Source organism: Sorex araneus, chromosome 3 (assembly GCF_027595985.1).
Source record: "Sorex araneus isolate mSorAra2 chromosome 3, mSorAra2.pri, whole genome shotgun sequence".
Lineage (NCBI taxonomy): Eukaryota > Metazoa > Chordata > Mammalia > Eulipotyphla > Soricidae > Sorex > Sorex araneus.
The window spans coordinates 148981465-149009163 of record NC_073304.1 but is presented as its reverse complement, the minus strand read 5'-3'; the positions used below and the strand labels follow the sequence as shown (position 1 = coordinate 149009163).

General features: G+C 52.7%; 1 protein-coding gene across 1 annotated transcript in view; it reads right to left on the bottom strand.

Annotated features, from left to right (window-relative positions):
• The window catches only part of PHGDH (phosphoglycerate dehydrogenase), a 32823-nt gene extending 5871 nt beyond the window's left edge, over positions 1-26952 (bottom strand). The window contains exons 1-8 of the mRNA XM_004618114.3: positions 26737-26952; positions 19911-20062; positions 17885-17950; positions 15437-15491; positions 15244-15342; positions 5403-5535; positions 4242-4390; positions 2833-2985 (exon numbers count right to left, since the gene is read on the bottom strand). Of these exons, the coding sequence (XP_004618171.1) occupies positions 2833-2985; positions 4242-4390; positions 5403-5535; positions 15244-15342; positions 15437-15491; positions 17885-17950; positions 19911-20062; positions 26737-26874 (945 nt within the window). The 5' untranslated portion in view covers positions 26875-26952. The remainder of the gene's footprint in view (positions 1-2832; positions 2986-4241; positions 4391-5402; positions 5536-15243; positions 15343-15436; positions 15492-17884; positions 17951-19910; positions 20063-26736) is intronic.
• Positions 26953-27699: the final 747 nt, after the last annotated feature.

Genomic DNA, 27699 nt, shown 5'->3' with positions numbered 1-27699 from the left:
CTGTATGGCTGAATCCCAAGCATGAAAGCTTTGTAACTCTGTCTCATGGTGATACGATAAAATAAAAAAATAAATAAAGTACAATAAAGTTCATGCCCTATTCAATCAGCTTAATCAATGGCTGAACAAATAGCAGTACTCCTACATTATTAAAAAAAAAGAATTAGGAGAGGGATTTGACAAACTGTCTTCTGTGACCTGATGGCTTCCCTCCCAGGTAGAATGTGTGCGGCACAAGCACACTGACGAGAAACAATAAAGCAGACGTGACGAGCATGGACGCTTCCTCAGCAGGAAAGCGAGGAGGGGAGCAACGGCCACGAGGGTGACAGCAGCAGTGCGTGAGTATGGAGCTAGTACTGAAACTCCAGAGCACTGTGAGCCAGTCAGCAGTCAGTAAAAAAAAAAATTACCATCTGTCCAGACAAGATCTGGTGTATTCAGGGCTGGATACTTAAGCACTGGGGGGAGTGAGCCCTGAGCACAGAGCCAGGAGTAACTCAAGCACCAGCCAGGGAGATGCGATGCCCCCTACCCCCACAGAAAGAAACGCCTCTGCCCTCCAGGGACTCTGACGGAAGTTACATTTGCCTTAAGCTTTTTCAAAAGGAGATTGTTTGAGTTTCGCCTCCCAAACACACCATTTTTTAAAAAAAATTTTAAACTGAGTCGCAGTGAGATACACAGTTACAAAGCTGTTCCTGATCAGGTTCAGTCATACAGTGATCCTACACCCATCCCTCCACCTGTGTCCATTTCCCACCACCAGTGACCTCAGCTTCCCTCCTGCCACCCTCCCCACCAGCCTGCCTCTGTGCCTCTATGGCAGGCAGTTTCCTCCTCTCCCTGTCTCCTCCCCGCCCCCTCTCCTGGGCACTATGGTCTGCATCACAGATACTGAAGGGTTGTCATGTTTGTTCCTTCACCTACTTTCAGCACACAGTTCCCACCCAGAATGGTCATTTCCAACTGTCTCTGTCATAAGGGCCCCTAATCTATCCCAGTTGCTTCTCCCCCAGCTTTTGGGGCAGGCTTCCAACCGGGGACTCACCCTCCTTGCCCTTATCAAACGGGAGACTGTTTTGCCCCTGTAAGTAACATGGGACCACATTTGTGTCCCATGTGATGGAGTCCCTTTCATGAAAATGCCTAAGGGCCTCTCTGAACTCACTTCACCGTCAATAACCCACAAGCTATGACCATGACTGAAAACAGCAACGCCAAGTGCAGATGAGTGGGCGGTGCTTAAGTGCCAAACCTTGGCCTGGGTCCTGGCCGGAATCACTAAGAAGAAAAGAATGTGCTCAGCGGCTTCATGCTGCCTGCCCTGAAGCCACACGGAGGGAGGGGCACAGAGGCAGGCATCACCCAGAGCCTAGGAGCTCAGTCCCCTGCCTGCTGTGGTCCCCTGACCCCCGCACAGACGGCCTCTCCTTCCTCAGGATGTCAGAGGAGCGCATGGCCCAGGACGCCAGGCAACACATCAGCATGGCTTATATGCTGAAGAGAAGAAAGCCGTTCTGTCTCTCTCGGGCCACAGTGCCCAGCCAAAAGGCAGATTCCCATGTTGGCCGGGAGCCCGGAGTTTCAGCTGCGCCCACGCTGGCCTCCCCAGCATATCCTGACTTCCATTCCAGCAGAAAACGCTCTGGGCTGGAGCTATGCCAGGGGCAGAAGTGCATTATGTGGTAGGAGCTTTTCCCCCAGGACTCAAAGTTTAGCTCAGGAGAAAGATGGAAACACCTAAAACATTTTTTTTTAAGTGCTTCTTTTTTTATAAAGGACTTATAGAGTACAGCTAGACTCCAAATTTAGGCTAAAGGCAGTGAACAGTGAGCATGGTAAAGTTTTTGAATGATATTTTGCGAAGAGGGTGACTGACTGGTGGTGGGGGGTCCTTGGAACATGGGTGGAGGGAAGTGGGCAGTGCCCGGGGGTGGGCATGGTGTTGGGATTATGTGTGCATGGCAAGTGTGATCAACTACTATTGGAAATCCTGGCACTGCAATAAAAATGGTTTAAAAAAAATATTGAAGATGTGAGATTTGACCTGGGCCCTTGGTTTAGTTGATTTGGCCACATCGCCTGTGCTAAGGCCAACTCCCAGTCCTGCACTCAGGGATCATCCTGGCAGGACCTGGGGGGTGACAAGGGCACTGGGACTGAACCCAGCTAGTCTGCATGCGAGGGAGCTGCCAAGACCACACAAGCTCCTCAAAGACCCAGATCCTCCTCACCCACGACCCCCAAAGGGCCTGTGAGCAGCAGCTCCCAAGAGGTGCATCAAGATTATCCAAACTCTCAAAGAACAGGCTGGGACAGGGGAAGCTGGGCGTGGCTCGGGGAATAACTTACACCGAGAAGGGGTCAAGCTGGGCTGAGAGGAGCAGAGGTCATGAAGCCCTGCATGGGCAAAGCAGGGGGGTGACCTTGTATGTAGGGGCAGGGGGAGCCGGGTCATTAGGGCACGTCCATCACCCAGGTTCCCGGAGGGCATGAGGCGAGCTTGGTAGCTCAGAGAGGAGACATCTGATTGGCTCCGGCCATGCCCTGGCTGTGCTGGGGGCTGGCTTCCCGCCGACTCTCCCCCACGCCAGGGTGTGGGACAACAAGGGAGCCTTTGTCCAGAGTCGGGACAGGGAGAAGCCACAGTTGGCACCGAGGTGGCAATGTAACGGGCTGAGCTGGGCTCCCCGCTGCCAGGCCTCCAGTGCCAGTGTCCAGCACCAACCCCGGAGCTGGGATATTCAATCTCCAGCCCCACACCTCACCCATTCCCGGCAGCAAGCACCCTCCCCCCGCGAGCCGCCCCGCCACCACCGTGGTACTTACGACGCCCGTGAGAGACTTCCCCTTCACCATGTCCACAAACTGCAATGCAATTTCCTCTCCGCAGCGGCTCTGGGCCTCCTTGGTGCTGGCCCCCAGGTGGGGACAGCTGATGACATTCTCGTGGTCCACCAAAGCGCGGTCCCGGGGTGGCTCCTGGCCAGAAAGAGACACCTCTTAGCCCTGGACACTATGGCTGCCCAAGGCAGGAAGGCACTTGGAGGAGACAGGGGAGGGATACGCCTTCTGCTCTCTTTTGGGGGACTCATGGGTTCAGGAAACAGCTCCTTCCAGAATGTTCTACCAAGCACAGTGACAGATTCTAACCTCAGTGCCAACATACAAGCTGCCTGTGTGCCTTCAGGAAACCCTGAGTCTCTGAACCTGTGACCCTGCCTATACAGGGCCCACCTCCGACGTTATTGGGGCGATTACACGCAGGAGGCTTTCGACTGGCCTTGGGACTGGCGTTTCTCCTGATCCCATCACATGCCCCCAGCGTGCTTACTGCTAGCGCCTAGCACAGTGGCGGGTCCCAGCAGGAACGTGGGGCTGGTGGCTCTCCGCCAGGACCACCCCCAGTGGCCCTCTCAGCCCTCTGCTCACTGGTACTGCCCCTGGAGTACCCCCGAGGCCTCCACTTCTCTTAGAGCCATTCTCCCCAGAGTGCAGTGGCCCCCACTCACGGAAGCCACATCGCCCTGAGAGGCTCAGCTCTGGGGGAGCCAGAGGACAGAGCTGCAGTACACGGGAGCCAGGCACACCCCTGCCTCCAAAGAGCTCGTTCCGGATGGGAAAGGTGAGAAGGTGAATCTGCACCGTGTGGCCTGGGCAGCGAGCCAGTGGCGACACTGGCAAGCACGGAGGTGAGCCAGAAACCCAGGCCACAGAGCTAGTGACCAGCAGGACCCTCAGCCCCCTGACACTGGGGGAGGGAGCACTCCCTGGCAGTGGGAATGTGCGTTCCATCACCAGCAAATGTGGGGGCAGAGGGCATCAGGGGTGAAGCAGAGGCCTGGGGAGGCAGCGCCCAGGGAATGGGGCTCAGGAAACCAGGATCCTTCTCCCAGGGCAAGACGGCTGGGGGGAGGAGTCTGCTGAGAAAGAGACTCAGCCCCAGAGGGAGCGATCACAGCCCTCACCTGCCCTAGACTCTCCCCCTCAGGAAAGGTGCTGCTGTCTACCTGGGCTGAGTCAAGGAGACAGAGATGGGAATCAATCCTACTTCACACTCGAGTTCTGCAGACAGTCAGACGCTCGCCCCTGTTCCAGGCTCTGTGGGACACCGTGTCTCTCCAGACTCTGAGTTGCGTCTTTGGGCCATACAGCTGCCCCTTCTGGGGACACGCTGCACTTTCCCCCCAACGCAGTCCCCCCACCCCCACCCCGGGGGCCCCGGCCCCGGCACTCACTTCCGTGAACACGTCCAGTGCAGCTCCAGCGCAGTGGCCAGACTGCAGGGCGCGCAGCAGGGCCCCTTCGTCCACGATCCCGCCCCGGGCACAGTTCACCACGCGCACCCCTTTCTTGCACTGGGCAAAGGTGCCGTCGTTCAGCAGGCCTGGGGGGAGAAAGGACCCTTCTGCAGCAGTGGGTGCCAGGGGGCCCGTGCTCGGCCTGAGCCCCAGGGAACCAACTCTCCTTCCTCGGACAGTTCTGTCCTCAGAGGCCTCTCGCTGCCACACCCACCGCTTTGGGCTCACCTCTCACCTCAGGCTCTCAGAATCTGGGGCTGACTCTGTTTATTTGTGGGCATTTGGCAGTGCTCGGGGCTTACTCCTGGCTCTGTGCTCAGGGATCACTCTCGGCTCTGTGCTCAGGGCTGACTCCTGGCTCTGTGCTCAGGGATCACTCTCGGCTCTGTGCTCAGGGCTGACTCCTGGCTCTGTGCTCAGAATTACTCCTGGCTCTGTGCTCAGGGATCACCCCCGGCTCTGTTCTCAGGGCTGACTCCTGGCTCTGTGCTCAGGGCTGACTCCTGGCTCTGTGCTCAGGGCTGACTCCTGGCTCTGGGCTCAGGGATCACTCCTGGTTCTGTGCTCAGGGCTGACTCCTGGCTCTGGGCTCAGGGCTCACTCCTGGTTCTGTGCTCAGGGCTCACTCCTGACTCTGTGCTCAGGGCTCACTCCTGACTCTGTGCTCAGGGACCACTGATCACACTGGTTCTGCACTCAGGGGTCATTCCTTGGCAGGGTTCAGGGAGTCATATGATGCAGGGATAGAGCCAGTCAGTCGTGTGCAAGGCCAGCACCCTCCCTGCTGTGCTCAAGCTCCACCCTCGGGCAAACTCTTGCTTAAAAACACCCTAAAAGTTCCTAAGCTCCTGCTGTTCCCAGTGGGTGCTAGAAGCAGAAATTCCTGCAGCAGCCCGAAGGATCGGGTCACTGGCCCTACATGTCCACAAGCTCGCCAGCAGCCAAGCGTTTCTAGCCAGTGGCTGCCTCCTCCGTGAGAGGCAGGGCCTGGGAGCACCGACCCACTGCTCGGCTCCTGCTGCTGCAGAAGGGCAAGTCTGAGCACCCACCCTGATCCAGGCGGTGGCTCCCGTGGCCACCCCCTGGGGTAGCATCTACCTGTCGTGGAGGGCAGGAGAGGCGTGTGCACTGTGATGAAATCACATATAGGCCAGATCTCCTCCAGGGGCAACTGCTGAACACCGAAGGAGGCAGAGACCTCTGGCGAAATGATGGGATCGTACCCGACAGTCTGAGGGAGAGAGGGAGGGAGAGAGGGAGAGGGAGAAGGAGAGGGAGGGGGGAGGGAGAGAAAAGGAGGAGAGAGAGAGAGGGAGGGAGGGAGAGAGAGAGAGGGAAAGTGAGGGAGAGAGAGGGAAAGTGAGGGAGAGAAAAAAGAGGGAGAGATGGAGAGAGAGAGAGAAGGAGGGAGGGAGAGAGAGAGGGAAAGTGAGGGAGAGAAAAAAAGAGGGAGAGATAGAGGGAGAGAGAGGGAGGGAGGGAGAAAGGGAGAGAGAGGGAAAGGGAGAGAGAAAGGAAGAGAGAGGGAGGGAGGGAGAGAGAGGGAGAGAGGGCGAAAGAGAAAGGGAGAGAGGGAGAGAGAAAAAGGAAGAGAGGGAGAGAGAGGGAGATAGAGTAAAGGAGACAGAGAGAGAGAAAAAGGGAGAGAGAGGGAGGGAGGGAGAAAGGGAGAGAGAAAGGAAGAGAGGGAGGGAGAGAGAGGGAGAGAGAAAAAGGAAGAGAGGGAGATAGAGAAAAGGAGACAGAGAGAGAGAAAAAGGGAGAGAGAGAGGGAGGGAGAGAGAAAGGGAGACAGAGAGAGAGAAAAAAGGGAGAGAGAGGGAGAGAGACGGAGAGAGAGAAAGGGAGGGAGAGAGAGGGAGGGAGAGGCATTAATGATCATTAATCCAGGCACCCTTTTATCAAACATTTACCATAAGTCAAGCACTAATACCAAGACTTTTGTACATACCAGTTTACTGTTTAGAACAAAAGCACACAGGGTTGGAGTAATAGATGCAGGTAGGGGACGGGAGAGAAGGGGACCAGGCTGTGGTCCCATGTGGGGGGTTAGAACTCACTATTTCCCCTTTTCTTTCTTATGCTTTTTAACTTTCCCCCACTGGTGGTGAATGTTTTTGAAAATTAGGGACACATGAAAGCCATCTTAGAAAGCCGCGTCCATGTGGGTTCAGATCAAATGCAGCCCTTCAAGAGACGGAACTGACAGTGACCCTAACGCAGCACAGCACTTTAGAACCCACGTCTCCTCCTCAGTTCGAAGGAACGAGGAAGGCCCAGCAGCTCTGCACCTTGTCTCTCAGGGACGTGCGCTCCCCCACCCCCCCGCCTTCCTCACTGCGAGAGGAACTGTCCCCCCCATGTCCTCACAAGCCTTTGTCTGCAGCCTCAGAGCTGGCTAAACCATGGCTGCGTTCATGTCCAACCCGAGACTCTTGAGTTTCCCCGGGAGTGGGAAAAGGCACGGACCCCCAGAGATTCACAAAGCCAAGCCTGACAGAGCGAGTGCCCAGAGACCCACGGCCTGCGGGACCTCGGGCGCTGCAGAGCAGCGGGAGCTGTCCCATGTCTGGGCAGGTGCTGTGGCCAGGCTGCCCAGCGCCCCGGAGCTGTCAGGGAAGGAAATAAGTGTCTTCCCGGGGAGTCAGCAAGACGCCACTTCAGCTTCTCTCAGAGTGAGGGTCACGTTCCTCTGCAGAAGGCAGGGAGAGAATTTGGCTGAGGAAACACTGAGGAAACCCTGTTCTTCTCCATGGAGACCCGACACACAGGGCAACACCCTGGGACCAACACTCAGCCCAGCACGGGGTTTCCCACTCCTTCGGCCCCAGCCGCAGGGCCGGGCATAGTACAGCAGGAAGGGTGCTTGCTTGCATGCAGCTGACCCAGGTTTGAGCCCCAGCACCTCACATGGTCCTGGGACCCCCGCCAGGAGGGATCCCTGAGCACAGAGCCAGGAGTAAGCCCTGAGCACCAACAGGTAGGGCCCCAAACAAACAAAACCAATTCCAGGCCCCGGGCCACACCAGGGCAGCAAGTAACCTTTTCCAAGCAACATTCCTGTGCCTCTTAGCTAGCTCAGAGACAGCAGGGGCAGGCTGATCGTGCCCAGTTCAGGGCTGGCAGCCAATGGCGGGCAAAAGGTGGGTATAAAGGGACGCCCATGGCCACACCCTCTCTCTATCCCCCAGGGGAATGCTCTGGCATAGGACTGGGATCACCTTCCCAATACAGTGAAATCAGAAACCCCTTAAGAAAAAAAAATAGGGGCCCAAGCGAAGGCATGGGGAGTAGGGCTCTTGCCTTGCCTGCAGCAGACCCGGGATCAGTCTCTAGTATCCCAGATGGTCCCCCAATCTGCCGGGAGTAATTTCTGAATGCAGAGCCAGGAGTGAGGCCTGAGCACTGCTGGGTGTGACCCAAAACCAAAATAAATAAATGAGAAAATGAATAAAACAGACCCCTGCAGTGCCACAGAGCCTCAGTCCACACACCAGCCCCCGGACCCCTCCCTGTTGAGAAAGTGTCAACAATCACTGCCTGAGGGCCACAGGGAAGCCAGGCCAGCCTGCCCTGGGGAGCTGCTGTCTGGGTTCGGGCGCCAGCAGTGACACAGGACCAGGGTGAGGGGAGCAGAGCGCAAGTCAGGAACTCCCAGAGCTGAGCTGGATGCTACTACTCGGGTTCCCTACTGTCCGGAGCCGACCTTAGAACCTGCCCGGGCCTCAGCTTCCATATCTGTAAAATGGGGAAACAGTCCTGACTTCTCAGATCACTGGAACACAGTCTCTGACACAGCACAGCTCAGCAAACACCAGGCTCTGAAAGGACCAGTGGCAGCTGGTGGCTCAGGTCCTATGTCCACCCCCCTGGACCCGTGTCAGAGTCACAACAAAACGGACAGCAAGGCTCTGAGATGTAGGTCTGCTGCTGTGAAAAGAACTGAAACAAAAGGCATGGTTCAAGTCCGGGTTGGCTTTCAGTCTCTCTGCACTGTTGGGGGCCATGCGTGAGTCGAGTTCCTGAAGCACCACCTGCTCTTCAGTGAGACTACTGAGAAAAAGTTTCAAGCAGAAGGAATATTTGAGAGCACAGGACACAGTGGCTCAGACTACCCCAGGCTCTACGTTACCAGAATTTTCCTGAAACCCACACGTGGGCCATGTAGCTCAGAGTCACACTGCTCTCAGCAAGCATGCCCAGGGGGGCTCTGTCCCCAACCACCACGGCACAAGTTAACCAGGGGGCTGCCCCGTTGGCTGACCCCCAGCAGACAGAGGGGGTGGAGTCTCCTGGGAGCACAAGGTCTCCCGCGGTCAGCTCTGCCATCAAGATGCTTCTCTGGATGCTGGTGAAACATTGACAGCCTGATTGTGTGAAAGGCTAACAGCCAGGTCGAGCTCAGGACAAGAGCCCGGGCGCCGGCACCAGTGCAGGACGGGGATGATAAGATGGTCCCTGTGCCTTGCAGATGTGCTGAGGCACCAATCAGAACACTCTGTCTTTAGAGAGTCCCCAAGATCCCACCTGTCATCACTCCCTCTTTCCTCCAGCTGCACGGGGAAAGCACTTCTCAGAGATGGTCCAGAGGAGGGGGCAGCTCACTGGGTGAGGACGTGCATGGTACTCAGCATTGCCCGGGCAGTGCCTCTAACTCTGGCCAACATCCCCTAGGACTGGCTGTCTCACCCACTCAGATATCTTTTTTTTAATTTAAATTTTATTGAATCACCATGTCACCATGAGCACAGGCACTTTTCTTCTTTTCCTCTCTCTCTCTCTCTCTCTCTCTCTCTCTCTCTCTCTCTCTCTCTCTCTCTCTCTCCCTCTCTCTCTCTCTCTCCCTCCCTCCCTCTCTCCCTCTCTCTCTCTCTCTCTCCCCCTCCCCCCTCTGGGTATTATCATTTGCAATACAGATACTGAGAGGCCATCAAGTTTGGCTGTTTGCCCACTGTTAGCACACATCTCTAGTCCAAAGCCATCCCTTCCAACCATAATTGTCATGATGGCCCCTTCTCTGTCCCTGTTACCCTCTCCCCCAGCCCTTGAGGCAGGCTTCCAACCACAGACCATTTGTCCTGACCCTTGCTTCTATTATCCTTGGGTGTTAGCTTCTTACTGTGTTTTGTATTATTCATTCTCTTTTTTTCATATCCCACAAATTAGTGCAGTCATTCCATGTTTGTCCTTCTCTTTCTGAGGAATTTCGCTTAGCACACTACTCTTCATTTCCATCCATGCAAAGGCAAATTTCATGACTTCATTTTTTTCTAAAGCTATATGGTATTCCATTGTGTAGATGTATCAGTTTCTTTAACCAGTCCTCTGTTCTTGGGCACTCAGGTTGTTTCCAGATTCTGGCTACTGTGAATAGTGTTGCAATGAACATACAAGTGTCACTTTTGCTGTGTATTTTTGCAGCCAGGGGCATATTCCCAAAACTGGTATTGCTGGGTCATACGGAAGCTCAATTTCTGGATTTTTGAGGAATGTCCATATTGTTGTTGTCTATAAGCTTTCTGCAGCTCATCTTCCAGGTCGCTGATTCTGTCTTTGGCTGTAGTCATTCTACTGTTGAGGGCATCTACTGAGATTTTTAATTCATCTACAGATTCCTTTATTTGTGTGACTTCCGTTCGCATGTTTGAAATTTCTGCTCTCATTTCTTCCTGCATTTTCTTGTTAGACCGTTCCAGTGCTTCATTCATCTCCTCCCTTTACTTATTGGATGTCTGTTCCATGGTTGCTTGGAGTAGGTCGACTCTCCTCCAGATTTCCTCTCTGAACTGTTTATCTGAGAGGTCGTAGATGTGAGTAGCCCCTGTTGATGTTTCTGGAATCTTTTCTTCTCCCTCCCTTTGTGGAAGGGATTTTAGCTGCTTCTTCATATTGTTACAGAAGTATAGAGTTGGAACTTTGTACTTATTTATTCCTGTTCCCTCTTGTGGAAAGGAGGGGCTCTGATTGTGCTAAACTTCCCTTATTCACTGAACAGTTTTTTTTTTTTATTTTTTTTTAAATTTTATTTATTTTTAATTAGAGAATCACCATGAGGGTACAGTTACAGATTTATACACTTTTGTGCTTATACTTCCCTCATACAAAGTTCGGGAACCCATCCCTTCACCAGTGCCCATTCTCCACCACCCGTAAACCCAGCATCCCTCCCACCCTCCCCAATCCCATCTCCCCCCCACCCCACCCTGTCACTGTGGCAGGGCATTCCCTTCTGTTCTCTCTCTCTAATTAGCTGTTGTGGTTTGCAATAAAGGTGTTCAGTGGCCGCTGTGCTCAGTCTCTAGCCCTCATTCAGCCCGCAACTCCCTTCCCCCACATGGCCTTCGACTACAATGTAGTTGGTGATCGCTTCTCTGAGTTGACCTTTCCCCGGAACGTGAGGCCAGCCTCGAAGCCATGGTTCACTGAACAGTTTTTATAGTGTCAAACTAAGCTAATGGATATTTTGCATAAGTGGTTGAGATGGCTAAAGTGATTTTCAAAGAAATAGACAATACCTATTGTGCTGAGGAAACAAAACACCGATCAGGAGGGAGGAGGCCACGCCCACTTTGAGACCACGCCCACTAAGATACAGGCCACGCCCCCAGTGTCTTCCTGTTACAGAGCCAGGCAGGTGGGAAGCAGGGACAGGAGGGTTGGTCTTGGTGCCTGGTGGGGGGGCTGCCGTTAGAAAGCCGGATCAGAAGACGGGGTGCGCAGGGCGCGGGGGGGGGGGGGGTGGCTGCAGGATCTCCAGGAATGTCCATATTGTTTTCCAAAAAGGCTGGACCAGTTGGCATTCCAACCAACAGTGAATGAGATTCCCCTTTTCTCCACATCTGCGCCAGCAATGGTTGTTCTTATTCTTTTTGATGTGTGCCAGTCTCCGTGGTTTAAGGTGGTATCTCACTGTTGTTTTGATTTGCATCTCTCTGATGATTAGTGATATAAAGCATTTTTTAATGTGCTTGTGGGCCGTTTGTATTTCTTCTTTGTCAAACTTTCTGTTCATTCCTTCTCCCCATTTTTTGATGAGGTTAGAGGTTTTTTCCTTATAAAGTTCTAGCAGTGCCTTATATATCTTGGATATTAACCTCTTATCTTATGGGTATTGTGTAAGTATTTTTTTCCTATTCCGTGGGCTGTCTTTGTATCTTGGTCACTTTTCTTTTGAGGTGCAGAAGCTTCTTAGCGTAATGTAGTCTCACTTGCTTATCTTTGCTTTCACCTGCTTGATCTTTAAAGATGCATTTGGGCTTCAACGTAATGGAGGGTTCTTCCTATATTTTCCTCCATATATCTTATGGACTCAGGTCAGATACTGAGGTCTTTAATCCATTTTAATCTGACTTTTGTGCCTGGCATTAGACAGAGGTCTGAAATCTTTTTTTTTTTTTCCCAGCACTACTCGTTGGAGAAGATTTCCTTCTCCATTTCACATTTTTTGCTCCTTTGTTGAAGATTAAGTAATCATATATTTGAAGGTCTGTGTCAGGATAGTCAACTCTGTTCCACTGGTCTGTGGGTCTGTCTCTATTCCAATATTGTGCTGCTTTAATTACTACTGCTTTGTAGTAGAGTTTGAAGTTGAGGAAGGTGATGCCTCCCATATTCCTTTCCCCAAGGACTGCTTTAGGTATTCGTGGGGGGGTTATTGTTCCATATGAATTCCAGTAACGTTTTGTCTATTTCTTTGAAAAATGTCCTGGATATTTTTATAAGTACCGCATTTGAATCTGTACAATGCTCTGAGGAGTATTGCCACGTTGACGATGTTAATCCTTTGCATCCAGGCTGCTCGGATATCTGAATGACAGGAGGCACGCCTCTTGGGACCTCCTGGTCCACCTGGGGTCCCCTCTCTCTGTAGCTGTCGCCTCCAGCCTGCATTTAGCACTCCTCGACAGCACCACCCCTCAGTTCCCTGAAGGCTGCAGCCATGGCACCATCTGGATTGCGGCCAGAGAGCCCGGTCCTTTCAATCCTTTCATGGGCACCTTCACTGCATCCTTCAGAGGCTCACTGGCCCCGAGGCCCTGGACTGTTCGCAATTCTCACCAGTGTTCTGACGAATAAACCGAGATTCTCACTTCCCACACTCGGGAGTCATGCTCCCTTCAACGCTATCTAAGCTACAGGCCCTTCCAGTCAGCTGTTAACTACTGCACTGTGGCCCTCCTTCCCTGAAAGAGCTTTGGATGACTCTCTCTTTGTCAAACACTTGCATAGTTACTTGGGGTGGGGGGAAGGAAGGGAGATAAATTTCCAGCTTAAGAGCCACCTATTACAGGATTCCTATATCTTTTAGGCCCTAATGATTTCCACACTATTTGTTTTTCTGGTTTGTTCTGTTTTCTTGTTTTAGAGTCACACCCACCTGTACTCAGGGCTTAATTCTAGGCTCTGCCCTCAGAGAGCACTGCTGGAGGGCTTGGGAGCCGGGACCAAACCTGGGCTGCACCTTACCAGTAATACGAGCTCCATCCTTTGCACTTCTTATGTGTTAATACCTCACCCTGCTTCCTGTCATCCACAAATGACCAAGGTGCAGATGAGAATTATGGGCATGGCAGAGCCCTGCACTGACCTGTACGACCACTCTCCAAAGAAAGTCATCCTTCCACACTCAGCACCCAGCTCACGATCTCCCCCTCAACCTAAGGACATCGTGGAAGCTCTCAACCAACAATATCTTGCTGATGAATCCATATTTGCACAAAAGCCCCATGTTGAGAAACTGTGAAAATGAAGAGCAACCTACCCACACAAAGAATTCCACCCAACAGCGTAAAGGAATGGTAAATCTATTCTTTCCAAGAATTACATTTCTACCTCAAGGACATACACAAATTTTGTTCTCTTCAGTGTTTTACTTGTGTTAGATTCACAGAAACCCACGAAAGAACCACTTCTTCTGTGGGTTTCCATAAATTACAGAAAACTGACACTGTCTGTGCAGAGATGAGGGCTGGGAAGGTGATCAGAAAGAGCCTGATCCATGGTTCTCACTTTTATGCATCCACTTATTGCAGAATGAAAACGTATTTTTCCATAGTGCAGGTTTATGATTCCTAGGGGCTTCCATGAGTTCCAAAGGAAGAATAAAGCTAAGAGTAAAACTATTTGTGCTTAGCAAACACTGATCATATGTCCCATCTGGATGATTATCAGCCACCTCTTTCACAACGTGTCCAGAATCTTCCTTCCTTGCACATTAAAGATCTTGCTCTCCCACACTGCTGAAATCAGCTGAGCTCTGAATGACACAGGTCCATATCTCTCTGCCTAAAATAAAACTCACCGGGACCCACAAATATACGAGATGCTCATCAGAATGAGCATCTGGGATTACCAAATGCTGGTGGCTCTGGAGAAGCTGAGCTGACCCTCGAAAGCGGACTGAGAATAAATCATTAATGCCTGTTGACCATGGTGCACCCAGAGACACAGGCCAGCATTCACGACAAGCTCCAGCAATCTCTCTCCCTCAAATACACGCCCCAGCAGTATCAGACCCTTCCAGACAGGTGCCCAAGGTCCAACCACCCTCTGTGCCTCCTGAAAGCAGAGAAGCTGCCCAGTGCCAGATCAAAAGACACACTTACCAGCTTATTCAATTATTCAGGAAATGAGGAGGGTGGCTTTCTGCCTCGGTGAAGTTACCATCAAAGTCTCCAGTGCTTGCCTGAGTGTTCTGGATCTAGAACCAGGCATGCTACGGTGCCACAGGGAAGAGGGGTGGATGTAACAGGTCCCTACAGGCTGGTGACCTGCCACTGAGTCACTGCATCATCAAACACCCACCTGCCTCACTGCATCATTAAACAGCCACCTGTCTAGCGATGTGCGCTGAATTTTACTTAACCCCTGACCCCTGCTTTCAGTCGATGCGAATGTCCATGAGCAAAACCTCTACCCAGATTCCCCCTAAACTCAGAGAGGGAATAATGGGCTCTGATGGCCTTGGCATTCTTTTGGCCCTGTACAGAGTTCGGCTCCGGGCTGCTTTCCTAACCAAGATCCTGCTCGGGAGCCTGAAACATGAGCTGCTTTTCCCTAGTGCTGCAAGCTTGGTGGGGAGAGTGGGCAGGAAGGGGAGAAGGACGCTCAATGCGATATAGAGATATACCACGTAGGTTCTTGTCTACGATCAATTTTCTGTGAGTTCTGAGCAAAAAGAGCTGAGAATGCAGCTATCAGTAGAAACACATAAGGTGCATCTATAAGTCTGTGAAGGCGAGAGAAAAGGGAGCACAGAAGCCCAACGTGAATTTTTCCAGAACTGAAACGATTTTCCAAACTCTTTGCCTTAATGTTTAACTCCAGGACCCTGATGGTAGTTTGAACCCATAATTGCTCCCTCAACAGCCACAGCAAACAGTGGGTTGCCCCTCTGCCCTCCCAGCTGCCGTGACCCTGGCCTCTGACCCCCACACATCCTTTCTGTGGGCTGAGCGGCCTCCCCTTTGCAAGGCCTCCAGGCTGGACCCAGCAGGCAACAGTGCTCTGGAGGACAAGCCCCCCTCTACCCAAAGTCCACTTAGCCCCCACAACAGCACGCAGCAGGCCCCCATGGGGGCAGGTCAGTCCTGTTCATGACGATCTCTGAAAAGTCAGGACTGTGGAGGAAGCGAAAGAATCAGCAGACAATGGCGATGGTCATTGCTGTTTTCTGAATTATCACAGGGGACAGATGCAGGAAGACAAGACAGGGAGCAAAACTGAACAGGACTTGGGCCCCCTCTGCTCTGTATGGATGCGGAGTCAGTGCTCACTCGAGCGCCAAGTCTTCCCAGAGGCTGAGTCCCAGAGTCCAGAGGGGCAGACCACATCAGTTCCCACCTGGCTTGACTGTTTTGTCAGAGACTTTGACTTAGGGGAAGTCTCTAGAGGAAGAGCCTTCAGTGTCCATCAGCGAAGTCACCCACCAGCCTCTTACCTTCATTCCAAAGGACTGCATCCGGGTAGCCACCTCTCTGCCAATTCTTCCCAGGCCAAGAATTCCCAGGGTTTTTCCATTCAGCTCCATCCCCATGAACTGTAAACAAATAGGCAAAAGGTGGAATCAGCCTCAGGGCACCCCTGGGCTCTGAGGTGGGGCTGTGGGGGGTGAGGCAAGCCTGGGTGCTCACCTTCTTCCGGTCCCACTTGCCATCTTTCATCGAGGCTGTCGCCTGGGGAATCTGCCTGCAGGGACAGACAGAAGATCAGCAGGTCCACCCGGACCCTCGCTGAGCAGGAAGGAGGCACAGCACAGGCCCACACTGACACTGTTGCCGATGGTCACTGCCCACGACCATCTTACGGCCATCTGTGGGAGCTGCGGAACGACCAGAGGGAGGCCAAAGAGTGCAGCAGAGGGAGATCCTGGCGCCACGTGACAGGGCCCAAGCATGTCCAGTGAGGAGGCGGGAAGTGGGTTCTGACTCTGCCTCAGCCACTGAGGTAAGACTCTGGGTGGGTCCCAAACAAGAGTGGATGCACCTGGATTTATGAGAATGACAAAATGGGACTTTGGGGGACGACGACGATGATGATGACATCATCAAGTGCTAGTGCTCCTCTGGATGTTCAAGAACTTGCATTTCTCTGCTCCATCCAGGGCCACCTCCCGTGAGCATCTTCCCCATCAAAGGGGACAACATCTTCCTTGGAGACTTCCTTAGGCCCACAAACTCTCAAACTACCAGATTGGGATGGGTGGGTAGCACAGTTCCGACATTTTCAACATCCACCCCAGTCCCCATTGCACCACAGAGAGAGAGAAAGACAGACAGACAGAACAGCCTCTCTTTCTATCACAAACGTGACTGTCAAGTCTGTAATTCCTGAAGGAAACAAAGAAAGTGCAAAGTTAGGAAGAAAATGTTCCAGAAGACAGGGTTCTGCAGGAATCTTGAGGAACAATTAGTAAACAATAAATGGGGATCAATGTGGATCAGTATCTGCTTTAGATACTGAAATAGTGAAATCCACACTTGCTTTATCACCCTCATTTCTCCTGGGCCCCTTTTCAGCTCCCGCAGCTCAGGGCCCCCACCCTCTGTGCAGTGCCGTCGCAGAAGCCCCACTGGGTGGTCTCTGCCAACTCTTCCAGAGCCCTGCACCTGCAGTCTGCCACTCCCATCCTCCTGTGCTGAGCCTGGAGCAGAGACCCAGAAACCACAACACAAACACTGACCAGTGAGTCCTTCACAGGTATATTCCTTCTTCATTTTGATGCCTCCTTGATAAACGAGGTCAAGACTGGGAGATTACGCGTGGCTACTTCCCATAAACTATGCCATTTAATTTCCTTTAAATAAACTTTGCCCTTAACTGAGGGGAGGGTGGGGGGCTGTGTCCACTCCTGAGACTTTCCTGCTGGGAGTGGAAGCAATGAATCAGAAACTGCACTGAGGGCTGGAGTGATAGCACAGCGGGTAGGGCATTTGCCTTGCACACAGCCGACCCGGATTCGATTCCCAGCACCCCATATGGTCCCCCGAGCACCACCAGGACTAATTCCTGAGTGCAGAGCCTCCCTCCCTCCCCCCAGGGCCCCCAAGGAAACGAATCATCTGTGATCTGAAGAGCACAGGTGAAGTGAGCATCAGGATCATTCCCAACCGCTGTGCCAGGTGCTGTTTCTTGTTCTCTCAAAGTCTCTACCAAACCAGTGAACTCCTAAGGCTGCAGGTAGAAAAGCCAGAACAAACTGAACTCCTTCAAGTCTTCCCCTAGCAGAAGCGATACCGGTCTCAAGAGGAGAAAAGAAAGTTTTTTTTTTTTTGGCCCCAGAAAGTTTCAGTAAAGAAGTGAGGAATTTAGGCTCTTTCGCTCAGTTCTGCGGCCCTTTCACTGTGAACAAATGTTAGAAACGCTGTTCACGGCACATCTTGAAGCCATTCACTTCTCCAGATTGTGACCCCACATGGGGAGACTCAGACCAGGTATCAGAGCCATTGGCCCCAGGCTGGTCCCTCCACCCATGCTGCCCACACCCCCAGGACTCCCGTGGAAAGAGCAAGTGTGGGATTTGACCACAGAGATCCTGGTGTTATAAATCCACGGGTGGCATAGGAATCTCAGGACAGTTTGCTTTCCATTCTGTCATAACACAGACCTGTAAAAGAACAGGGACAAGGCAGGCCCGACGGGCAGCAGAATCGGAGAGGGACAAAGCTCCACAGAGATAACCCGGCATGAATCAACACGCCTCTTGCTTCATCTTGAAGAACCAAAAGGAGAAGAAGAAAAAAGGACAGATGCACCAGGTGGCAAAGAGCATATTTGGGAGCCTCAGCAATGAGGGACGCACAGTAGGTGGGCAAAGAATAGAAAGAGTGGCAGATGTGACGACTCCCACAAGCCTCGGCAATGAGTGCAGCACTGCAAGTCCACTCTCGCACCTGACGTGTAAGAGCCAGAATCACAGTAACGAATACTGAGTAGGAGACTGACCACCCGGAAAGTTCTTAGTCGTCTGCGTGCTGCCCGGTTCATCAAGCGTTTTGAAGTTTCTCCAGGCCAGCTTGCCTGGGGAGCCAGCCACCCACGACCGACTTGCCTGGGGCAGGCTCTGAGAGCCTGGGACTTACCTGGCCAGGCACATGATCATCCCGCAGGTGAGCTCTGCAGCGCTGAGGCTGTTCCCATTGGGCGTGCTATGAGCAAAGAGGTGAGAGGTCAGTGGCCCGTACCCAGCCTCAGGGAATCCCCAGAATGCAAGTGCATGTCTCTGGCTTCAAGAGCTCTCCAGTTTTTAATGCAAGCCCCAACCCTGCACCGCCACCCAAGTTTTTGGACATACGCCTGTCCAAAGCCAGGGCGACAGCAACCCCCTTTCAGCCCTCTGCTCCAGAATGCCACCACAGGGCCCCATACGCAGACCTGCTCTTCCTAAGGCAGGGCCGTGTCTTGCTCACTCGGGAAGCACGTGTGAACTGGCCCTTCATGGCTCCTGTCCTTTCGTAATCTGCCTGCCCACAGCAGCTGTACCCAGTCCCGCTCGCTCCCTGGCTATCCAGCTCTCCCCGGCCACCTCTAGACAGAACAGAGGCCAGTCCCTGCGCACGAACCTCCGTCATGTCCCCCTTGCTGGCTGCCACTGGGAGCAAAACAAGAACTTTTCTGTTTGCCTCCTAGACTTCTCTACACAGCTCCTGAAAAATTCTGAACTGACAAAGCTTCCTCACATTAGTCTGACAGAGCACAAGGCTGATTCAGTCCATTTTACAGAAAGCAGAGCAGAGACACAGTAATCGACAGAACAATTTTCATTTTCTCAAACGATTTTTGTTGTTCCATGTCTCTAGTTTTGTGGGTTACTTTAAAGTTTTGGGAGAACTTTATTCACAAACATGTTCATCCTCAGCTCCCCGCACCTCCCCCTCTCCCTAGCACATGAAGATAACATGGAGACACAAAGCCAAAAGATCCTACTTCTAAAGATTCTACTTTTAAAGCTCAGGCAGAGGGACCAGAATAATAGTACAGTGGAGAGGGTCTTGCCTTACACACGGGTGACCCAGGTTTAACACCTGGCACCTCATATGGTCCCCTGAACACCAGGAGTGATTTCTGAGTCCAGAGCCAGGAGTAAGCCCTGAGCATCACCGAATGTGGTGCAAAAACAATTTAAAAGAATAAATAAGTAAAGCAGGGAAGGGGTGTCCACTAAGCCAGGGAGAAAGCTCCATAGGCTGGGCACACCCCTGCCATGCAGAGACTGGCACTGCCCGTGGCCCTCCAGCACCACCAGGAGCAACCGCTGGGCACTGAGCCAAGCAACCCTGAACACCACCAGGTGTGACCCCAGAATTTAAAAAATTAAAAGGTCAAAAGAAAGGATTCTCTGTCTACTCCACAGACCTTCTGGTGTCCCAGTTCCCAGTGTAACCATCACAGCCACACGAGATGGGCACTGGAAAAGAGGCAGGGGGCGGGGGGCTCCGGGAACAACATAAAAAGGGTCACCGATGACCACTTCTACTTCTGGGTACTGACCCAATCAAATGGCCTGACCTCTCGGAGGCAGTAGAGGGAAAAGGAAAGAAGGACTCGAGAACAGTGAGGGCTCCCGGGGAGAAAAGCATCATGGGACTAGAGAAGTGGAGAGGCGACACCAGCCAAGGCATCTGGGCGCCAGGACCAGATCCAGGAACGAGGGTCCCCTGGCACCGAGGTCCTTCTGGCCCGGTCTGCTGTGAGACCAGCTCCACACAGACACAGGATACGTTTGCTCTTGGCCCTGACATGTGAAAAGTCAAGTAGGGCCATGGCGGCAGAGAAAGGGTCAGGAGAGGGTGGGAGGGAGAGGGCTAGGTCACACCAGCAGCAGCGAGGCAGCGGAGACATTCAAAGTCACTGGGACTTGTCCCCACACAGAAGGCGGCAGGAAGGAGAGAGAAGGGCAGGGAACAGACTATCCAACGAAGTGGCCTTCCCACTGCCCTCCAGGCTGCCTTGGGAGTGAGGAGCACTTAGGGTTACAACGAAGCCCCAATGTCAGGGACCAGGAGGGCTGACCACCAGCCTGGACTCTGGACTCGGCCTCTAGCGGGTCCCTGCTGCGTCCCCCTAACTCTAACTGGCTCAAGCTCCCCGCCCAGACTCCCGGCTTACTTCATCACCAGGATGCCCTTCCTGGTGGCCGCTTCCAGGTCCACATTGTCCACTCCTGTGCCAGCCCTGCCCACCACCTGGAGCTTTTCGGCTGCGTTGATGACATCAGCAGTCACCTTGGTGGCTGAGCGGACAATGAGGCCTTCACAGTCCTGAAAGAAAAGAAATATCTGGATTCACTCGCTTGATCTTCCAGACAGCCCAGAGCCACGTAACCAGCACAGAACTCTGCTGTGGACCCTGGATATTCAGGCTGCGACAGCACCCAGTGGGCTCCCAGCGGAAAGAACCCACCTGTTTTTCAAATCCAGGTCCCATCCCTCAGGTGCTGGAAGAAAATGAGACCAGGCAGCTACAGCACCTGGCACAACACTGTGCCCTGAGCGCCACTGAGCACCACCTCTGCCATCAAACCCTGAGCTGCACAGAGTAGGGGAAGAACGAATTCTACTCTGCAAACCCTATGCCTGGTGCATGGAAACGAGATGATGAATTCTGGCTGACTGCAAAGAGAATGGGGGTAGTGGAAGGAAGTACTTCCTTTTCCCTCTTCTGGGTATTTAATGAAGAAAAACCTCGATTCAAAATAAATGCTTCCCACATTTATTTCAGTATTAGTTGCAAGAGTCAAATGCCCTCGTCAGATGCATAAGATGATGAGGCAGGACCACAGAGACAGGACAAACGCTGAGGCGCCTCCCTTGCTTGCTGCCAACCTGATTAAGTGCCTGGCTCTGTGCCCAGGAATGACCCCTGAACTCTGCTAGGTGTGACCGCCCCTCCACTCCAATATGTAAAGAGATTTACTATTATTGTTGTTGTTATTACCCACTGTGCTATTGCTCTCTGTGTGTGCGCAATAGCACAGTGGGTAAGGTGTTTGCCTGGCATGCAGCCAACCCGGGTTCTATTCCTCCGCCCCTCTCAGAGAGCCCAGCAATCTACCGAGAGTATCCCGCCCGAATGGCAGAGCCTGGTAAGCTCCCCATGGTATATTCGATATGCCAAAAACAGTAACAACAAGTCTCACAATGGAGACGTTACTGGTGCTTGCTTGAGCAAATCCATGAATAACGGGAAGATAGTGCTACTACAGTGCGAAAGTGCTATTGTTATTATCTCAAGTCAAAATCCCACATAGGCATGCCAAGTCCTTTTGTTTTCCATACAGATCAAAAACCAAATCTCAAAATCTCAAAATATTAATTCCAAGATGCATTTGCAAGTGTGTGGTCCAAACTCATTTCATGCATAAGAAACTTCAAGCCCAGAAAAGTCAGCTCTGCCCACTTCTCCTCCACTTTCCTTCCCCTTTCACTTCTTCCTTCCATGTATGGGGCACGTGGTATACACATCTCTGTCAAGAAGCTGGACTTGTGCCCACACAAGGTTAAATCACAGTTCTATTCCTCAAGTTGCTCACAGTGACAGACACCCTGAAACTCACGGTTCCCCGTGCATGTGGTGACCATGGAGCGTACGGATAAAAGGACCCTAAAGGCCAGAGAAACCTTGGAGCTGATGCCAACCTCAGGAAGTGTGAGGGCACTGCCATGTCTCCGTATATGGCCAAATGGGCAGAAAACCAGCCAGTGCCCACGCAGTGAGGGGACAGCACTGCCACAGGGACCACTGTCGCGCTCACCACACCAGCGACAGAGGAAAGGATTCCCCTGCCTGCTCACATATGCCATCTTATTTCTGGGGAGGTTAATGACATTCGCTTCCAGGAAACCTTTCCAGTACCCAGACTTGATCACGCCCTTCCCAATCTCGATTTTTTATCACCTGCTTCACATTTAGTTGTTTTCTCTGACAGGCAGTTTGGGTTCATTTTCATTTTATGCCTTTAAAGCAAGGAACACACATGGAAATCTTTCCTGTTTCCTCTGCTACATCTCCATGAGATCAGCCACATCAGCCTGGGCATTGGGTACATAAACCACCTATTGATGGGGCTGGTGCTACAGCCTAGTGGGTAGGGCAATTGCCTTACATATAGTAGACCTGCGTTTGACCCCCCCCAGCACCTCCGATGGCCCCCCAAGTTCTGCCAGGAGTTGTCTCTGAACACAGAGCCCAGAGTAAGCCCTGAGCATCACTGGGTGTGGCCCCCAAACCAAACTAATGGGGAAAAAATGTTATGAAGCACCGAGCAGATCCCCAGCACCTCAGGTACCAAACTTTACAGCATTCTCACCACAGCTCCAAGGAGATTGTTTTTTTTCAACCCAGACAAATTGAAATAACTTTTTAAATGTAAGCATTTGAAGAAAATAAAGGGGGGATGATTGTGTGATGTCAGGTCAGGATGAGCAACTTCTCATAGACCAGGCACAAGTCCCAGAGGCCGTAAAAGAAAATATGGACATATTTAATTCCACATAATATTTAAACTTCTGTGTGGACAAAGATCCCACAAAAAAAGTTAAAGGGAAGTAATGGGCTTGTTATGAGGGGAAAAGTCTGCACAACATAATACATCATAATTAGTGCTGATCACCAAAACACCAAGATTCCCTCCAGAGGGCAGGGAGAGAGCTCAAAGGGCTGGAGCACCTGGCTGCTCTGAGGCCCTGGGTTTTCTGAGCAACCCTGGGGTGCCCCTTGTGCTCCCTCCAGCCCCCAGCATTCCTAGATCCCAGTAGCACCTAGTTCAACACACCTGGAAGTGGCCCTCAGGTCCCCAGAGCACTCTGAGGAGACATTCCCTGGCACTCCCACCTCCTAAGCAAAAGAAACACTAGAAGGCAAGAGCATGCCTTGCACCCAAGAGTTCTAGGACCCTATCTTGGCACCCATGGACCTCTAAGCACTGCCATGAGCAAACCCCCAGCACAGAGCCGAGAGTAGACCCTGAGCATGATCAGGTGTACCAAGAGCCAAGAGGGAAAAAAGCACAAGACCTACAAATCTCTTCTAATGATAATCAATAAAATACAAAGAGGGGCTGGAGCAATAGCACAGCAGGTAGGGCGTTCGCTTTGCACGCGACTGACCCGGGTTCAATTCCCAGCATCCCATATGGTCCCCCGAGCACCGCCAGGAGTAATTCCTGAGTGCATGAGCCAGGAGTAACCCCTGTGCATCACTGGGTGTGACCTCAAAAGCAAAAAAAAATAATAAAAATAAATTAATTAATTAAATAAAATATAAAGAGATCTAAGTGGGCAATTGATAGAGGGACTACAAAGCAGCCAGTAATTTATAAGATCCCGAAACATGAGATTTTATGACAAGATCATTGTTAAATGTGACATTTTCAAGCATCCAGTGGCAACAAGAATATTCCAGAGCAGTAAGGACTGAAACAGGAGAGAACATTGCAGAACACCGTAGGAGGCACTTCTGCATCTGCCAGTACATCTTAGTGTATTTCCTTTCACCATCGCCAATGGCACCTCAGGTCACTGGTGACATAGAAGAAATAAATGCACCTCCCTTGAAGCAGCCAGCCAAGGATGAAGAGTCAAAGTTCAACTGATAAGAAGGGATCACAGAGTAGGAGTCATCCCCAAAAGTCAGCCTTATCACTTCGCCTCTCCAGCATCAAGTTCCAAGCCAAGTCCTACTTGAGACACTCTGCCCTATCATTCCCACAGGTCCAGCCACCCGGAATCTCTCCAATGCAACCACCACCCTCTGCACACCTTGGAATTGCTTCCCACAGGGCAGACTGGCTATAGGGATGATGCAAAGGCCCCAGGAGTCCACTCCACTCTAACACACCTCACGGAGCAGGAGTTTTCCTTAAAACGTACAACGTCTCCCTGTGGCAGCATCTCCGAATGGAGGGAGTTGACTCCACCCAGATGCGCACTCAGCGTTCAACTCCCCACAATGAACAGGCCTGAAAGTCCAAGATTCTTGCCTGGCCCAAGTGGACCAGTTTGCAAAACCTCTGCCCTCAGCAACTACCTCAGCTTCATTGATCCTTTGTGCTGACTCACTCCATCGGCATATTATTTATTGGCAGCCTGTGTGCTGACCTAGCTCCTGCTGAACACTCAAAAATAGTACCATTCTTTACTCAAGCCACAGGCCCTCTGAGACTCAGCTCCACGCTGCCCTTCTCTGCACTCTCCTCTCTTACACGAAACGTGTCCCTCCGCCTGCATCCACCATGCAGTCCTCAGTTATAACTTTCTTCTCTCTGCTTTGTCATTCTTAGTGGGAAGGTGCCACTCTCTGTTACCCACTCTGCCGACTCCTGTTCTGAGAGGCTGTGGGGGTGCCCAGGATGACGAGGTGGCGTTGGCACTCTCTCCCCTTGACTGTCCCCACTCTGCATCTCTCAGCTGCCACAGAGCTGGATAGCAGTAGGTCACTGATCTACAAGATTCATGGCTGTTTCCAACAAACCAAGTCAGCAATGGCAACGTTCCTCAGGTCCGCACATGATTCCTTGCCCAGAGAGACAGGCCCAGACACAGAGATCATTCTAGCATTGCTGCAGCCTGACTTAGAAATCACCAGGAAAGTCAAAGAAATTCATACATGGAGAGGGTGGGCAGGGAAACCATTCAAGGGACTGAATGATTTCAGCTCTGACTCCAGGCTTGACCCTGGTACTGCCTTGGCAAAGTCCCACCAGCAGTGATTTCCCCAGCCCACCTGCACCACGCCAGGTGTACACAGCATCTCTCCCCCTGCACTGCTCGGTGTGACCCAGAAACTGAAAAGAAAAAAAAAAAAGGAAACTCCCCAGGTTATGTTGCCCAGTTACAAAGAATCAGAGAATGCACACTAATTAAGTAGGTGCTTGTCCAGTAGCTGCAAAGTAAATCCTAGCATAAAAGATGAGAACTTGAGAATCTGAAGGAATCTTTTCAAAAACTAGAAGACTCCTGGCAGGGAAATGTGTTCACTTCTCTTTTGTGAAATTCTGGAACCATGTATATGCGTTGTTAAGCGACATGCATCTCCACTGTTAGTTTTGTGAATTCTCATCAGAGCTGTTTTGCTATTTTTTTAAACAAGACAAGATCGGGAGGCACTGCACACACTCAGGGCATTATTTCATAAAATGTGTGTACACATACAGATGTGTATGCCAACTAATAATCAAAGTTAATTTCTTGCTGGTTTAATGGTAAAGGGTGCGTTAGGTCCAAGTTTAAGTGTCCCTGAATTTTAGGTTTAAGGTGGGACCCTGGCTGATAGAAGCTTGAGAATTGTGAGTCCAAGATAAAAAGCTTTTATTATTCTAAGTCAGCGTTTTCAAATGCTTTTAACTAGGATACACAGCAGGAAACATTTCTAAGTTGTGATTTTATACTCACATAAGATAACTACCAAGTTTTGCCATCGGTCCAAACCCCACCCTGCGCCATTCTCACAGGAAAGTTCTTCCTCTGGGTCTTAAAATGCCGGTCGTGCTCCATCCACGTGGCTCCATCACACACGGGGAGCTCTGACCTGCCTGCCAAAGCATCCTGGGGAACGATTGTGCTCCCCGACCACGGAGTCGGAGAGTGGACTGATCAGAATTCCAAGGAGCTGGAACAGCGGCCAAGTTCCCTCGGCATGAAAACGTCGGAAGCCATGGAGGGAAGGGACACTTGCATCCCTCTCCACACTGGACAAAAAGGCACAGCGGATCGGAGTAGATCTGAGGGCTCTTTGATGGGCCGCGCCACCAGACAGGCAGGGCGAGAGCAGCAGTGTCCCTGGAGGAAGCCACCAGCTCCTGCTGCAGGGACTTTGCACTGCTTTGAACTCATTCACCAAGACCCTGGTCTCTATCCTGTGCATAAGTGCCTCTGCCTGTCCCTGCAGCCCCCAACTCCCCCGTTAAAAACTCTAATCTCCATTGTTTAAAAAAAAAGTTGCACAGCCCGGAGTTCAGCCACTCTCCCAACCTGGCTGTCTAGAGGAGGGAAGAGGTGCAAGTCCCAAGCAGATGGTCTCAGTTAACTCCTCTGCACACAGCACACGGCCCAGTGGCCCGGTAACTGCACCCTGGGGGGAAAGGGCACCGAGAAACTGCACAGAAGATACATCCGGTACCTGCGCGGCGGCAGGAAACACGTGGCTGCCTCTGAGGGACCTGGAGGGCCCGGGAGGTGGGGGTGGGGGACTGGATGCCCTGCTGGACGCGACTGCACAGAAAGCCGAGGGGGTTGGAGGTGCCGCGGGGTGGGCACTGCTCAGCTCGGCGCGAGCGGTAAAAAGTGCAGAGGCTGGAGTGGAGAATTCACCAAAGACGAGCCTTGGGGTGCTCGGTGCCACGGGACCCCCGGGATCCGCGAGACATGAGCGCTCTGGAGCCGTGCGTGCGAAAGAACAGCGCCGCACACCCACCCCTCGCGAGGAGCCGTCGGAACGCGCCGGGACCGCTGGGCGTCGGGCCCCGGGCCGGCGGTTTCTGGGCGGAGCGCAGCCACCTGCGCCCGCGGGTCCCGGCCCCCCGTCTGCCCCGTGGCGCCGCGCTCGGGCGGCGAGGGGCGGTGAAAGCGCGCCCCGCTCTTGCATCAGACGCCGCGGGAAGGCTGCGGCCCGGCCCGGCCCGGCCGGCCTAGGCGCCCCCGGCCCCGACCCCGAGCGCCTCCGGAGCACCGGGCGCGGCCGTGCGCGCGGGGGGCTGCGAGCCCGCGCCGGGGAGGGGACAGGCGGCGGGGCGCCCCGCGAGCAGCGCCCGGACCCGTCGCGGACGCTGGCACTGGCGAGGCCGGCGCGGCGCACGCGGCTGCAGGGAAAGGGAGCGCGTGCCCGCCGCGCCCTGCGCCCCCCGCGCCCCGCGTCTCCTGCAACCCCCCGTGCCCCCCGTGCCCCGGAGCCGGGCAGCCGCCGCCCGGCCACCCGCCCGCCGCGCCCGCCTCCTCGCCTGCAGCTCGGCGATCAGCTCCTCGCGGCTCAGGTTCTGCTTCTCCACCACCTGCAGCCCCCCATCCTGCAGGATCTTCCGGCAGCAGGGGTCCAGGCTGTCGCTGATGAGCACTTTGCGGAGAGTGGCGAAGGCCATGGCTCTTGCCGGCAGAAGCACCGAGACCCAGCAGAGGCGGCTGCTCGGGCCGGCGGACGCGGGGGACTGGGCAGGACCCCGCGCCTCCCGCCCCCCGCGCCCCGCTACCGGCCCCTCCTGATTGGACAGATTCGCCCCAGCCCGCCCGCCCCGGGCGCCCGAGCCTCCCGGTCCCCGCCCAATATATTAGACGCCGCAGGAATTTCTCAATCTCAGCCCGAGCCCTTCCCGACACCTGATGAGCCTATAGAAGTACGGTCTGCGCTGACTAGCTCTGATGCCTATCAGAGACGAGCAGGAATATTCCTTGTCGTGTTTCGTGTCTTCCCTAAGCACGCATTCACTATTTATTTTATTTATTCATTTCATTAGGAAGCGCTTGTGGAAAAGGCTCTGTGCTGGTTGCTAAGAGGCGCCAGCGAACCGAACAAGCAGACAACCAACAGCCCATTTCTCTCGTTAAATACTATAAAGCATGCACTTCCCAGAGTTTACAAAACAATCGTTAGTTCCAACTGAAGGATTCAATGAGAAAGCCACAGAGGGTGTATCTAGAGTACCTTAAGTTTTATTTGTTCAAGTTCCCTATTTTCTTCTTCCTCCTCTTCCCCTCTGATTAGGAAAGAGAAAAGGAAAATAAGATGTCAGTCTGTCCTAATGTATATGAGGGCCAAAAAGCATGTCCCACTTCTTTTTCTTAGAAATCCTTTAAAAAAAATCCATTATGGGTAACTTAAGGTTACTAACGATTGGAAAGCAAATTCGGACGAATTAGAATTCAGTGTCATAGACACGTCCAGTCTTGTTAATCGTTGTGTGCAGTTG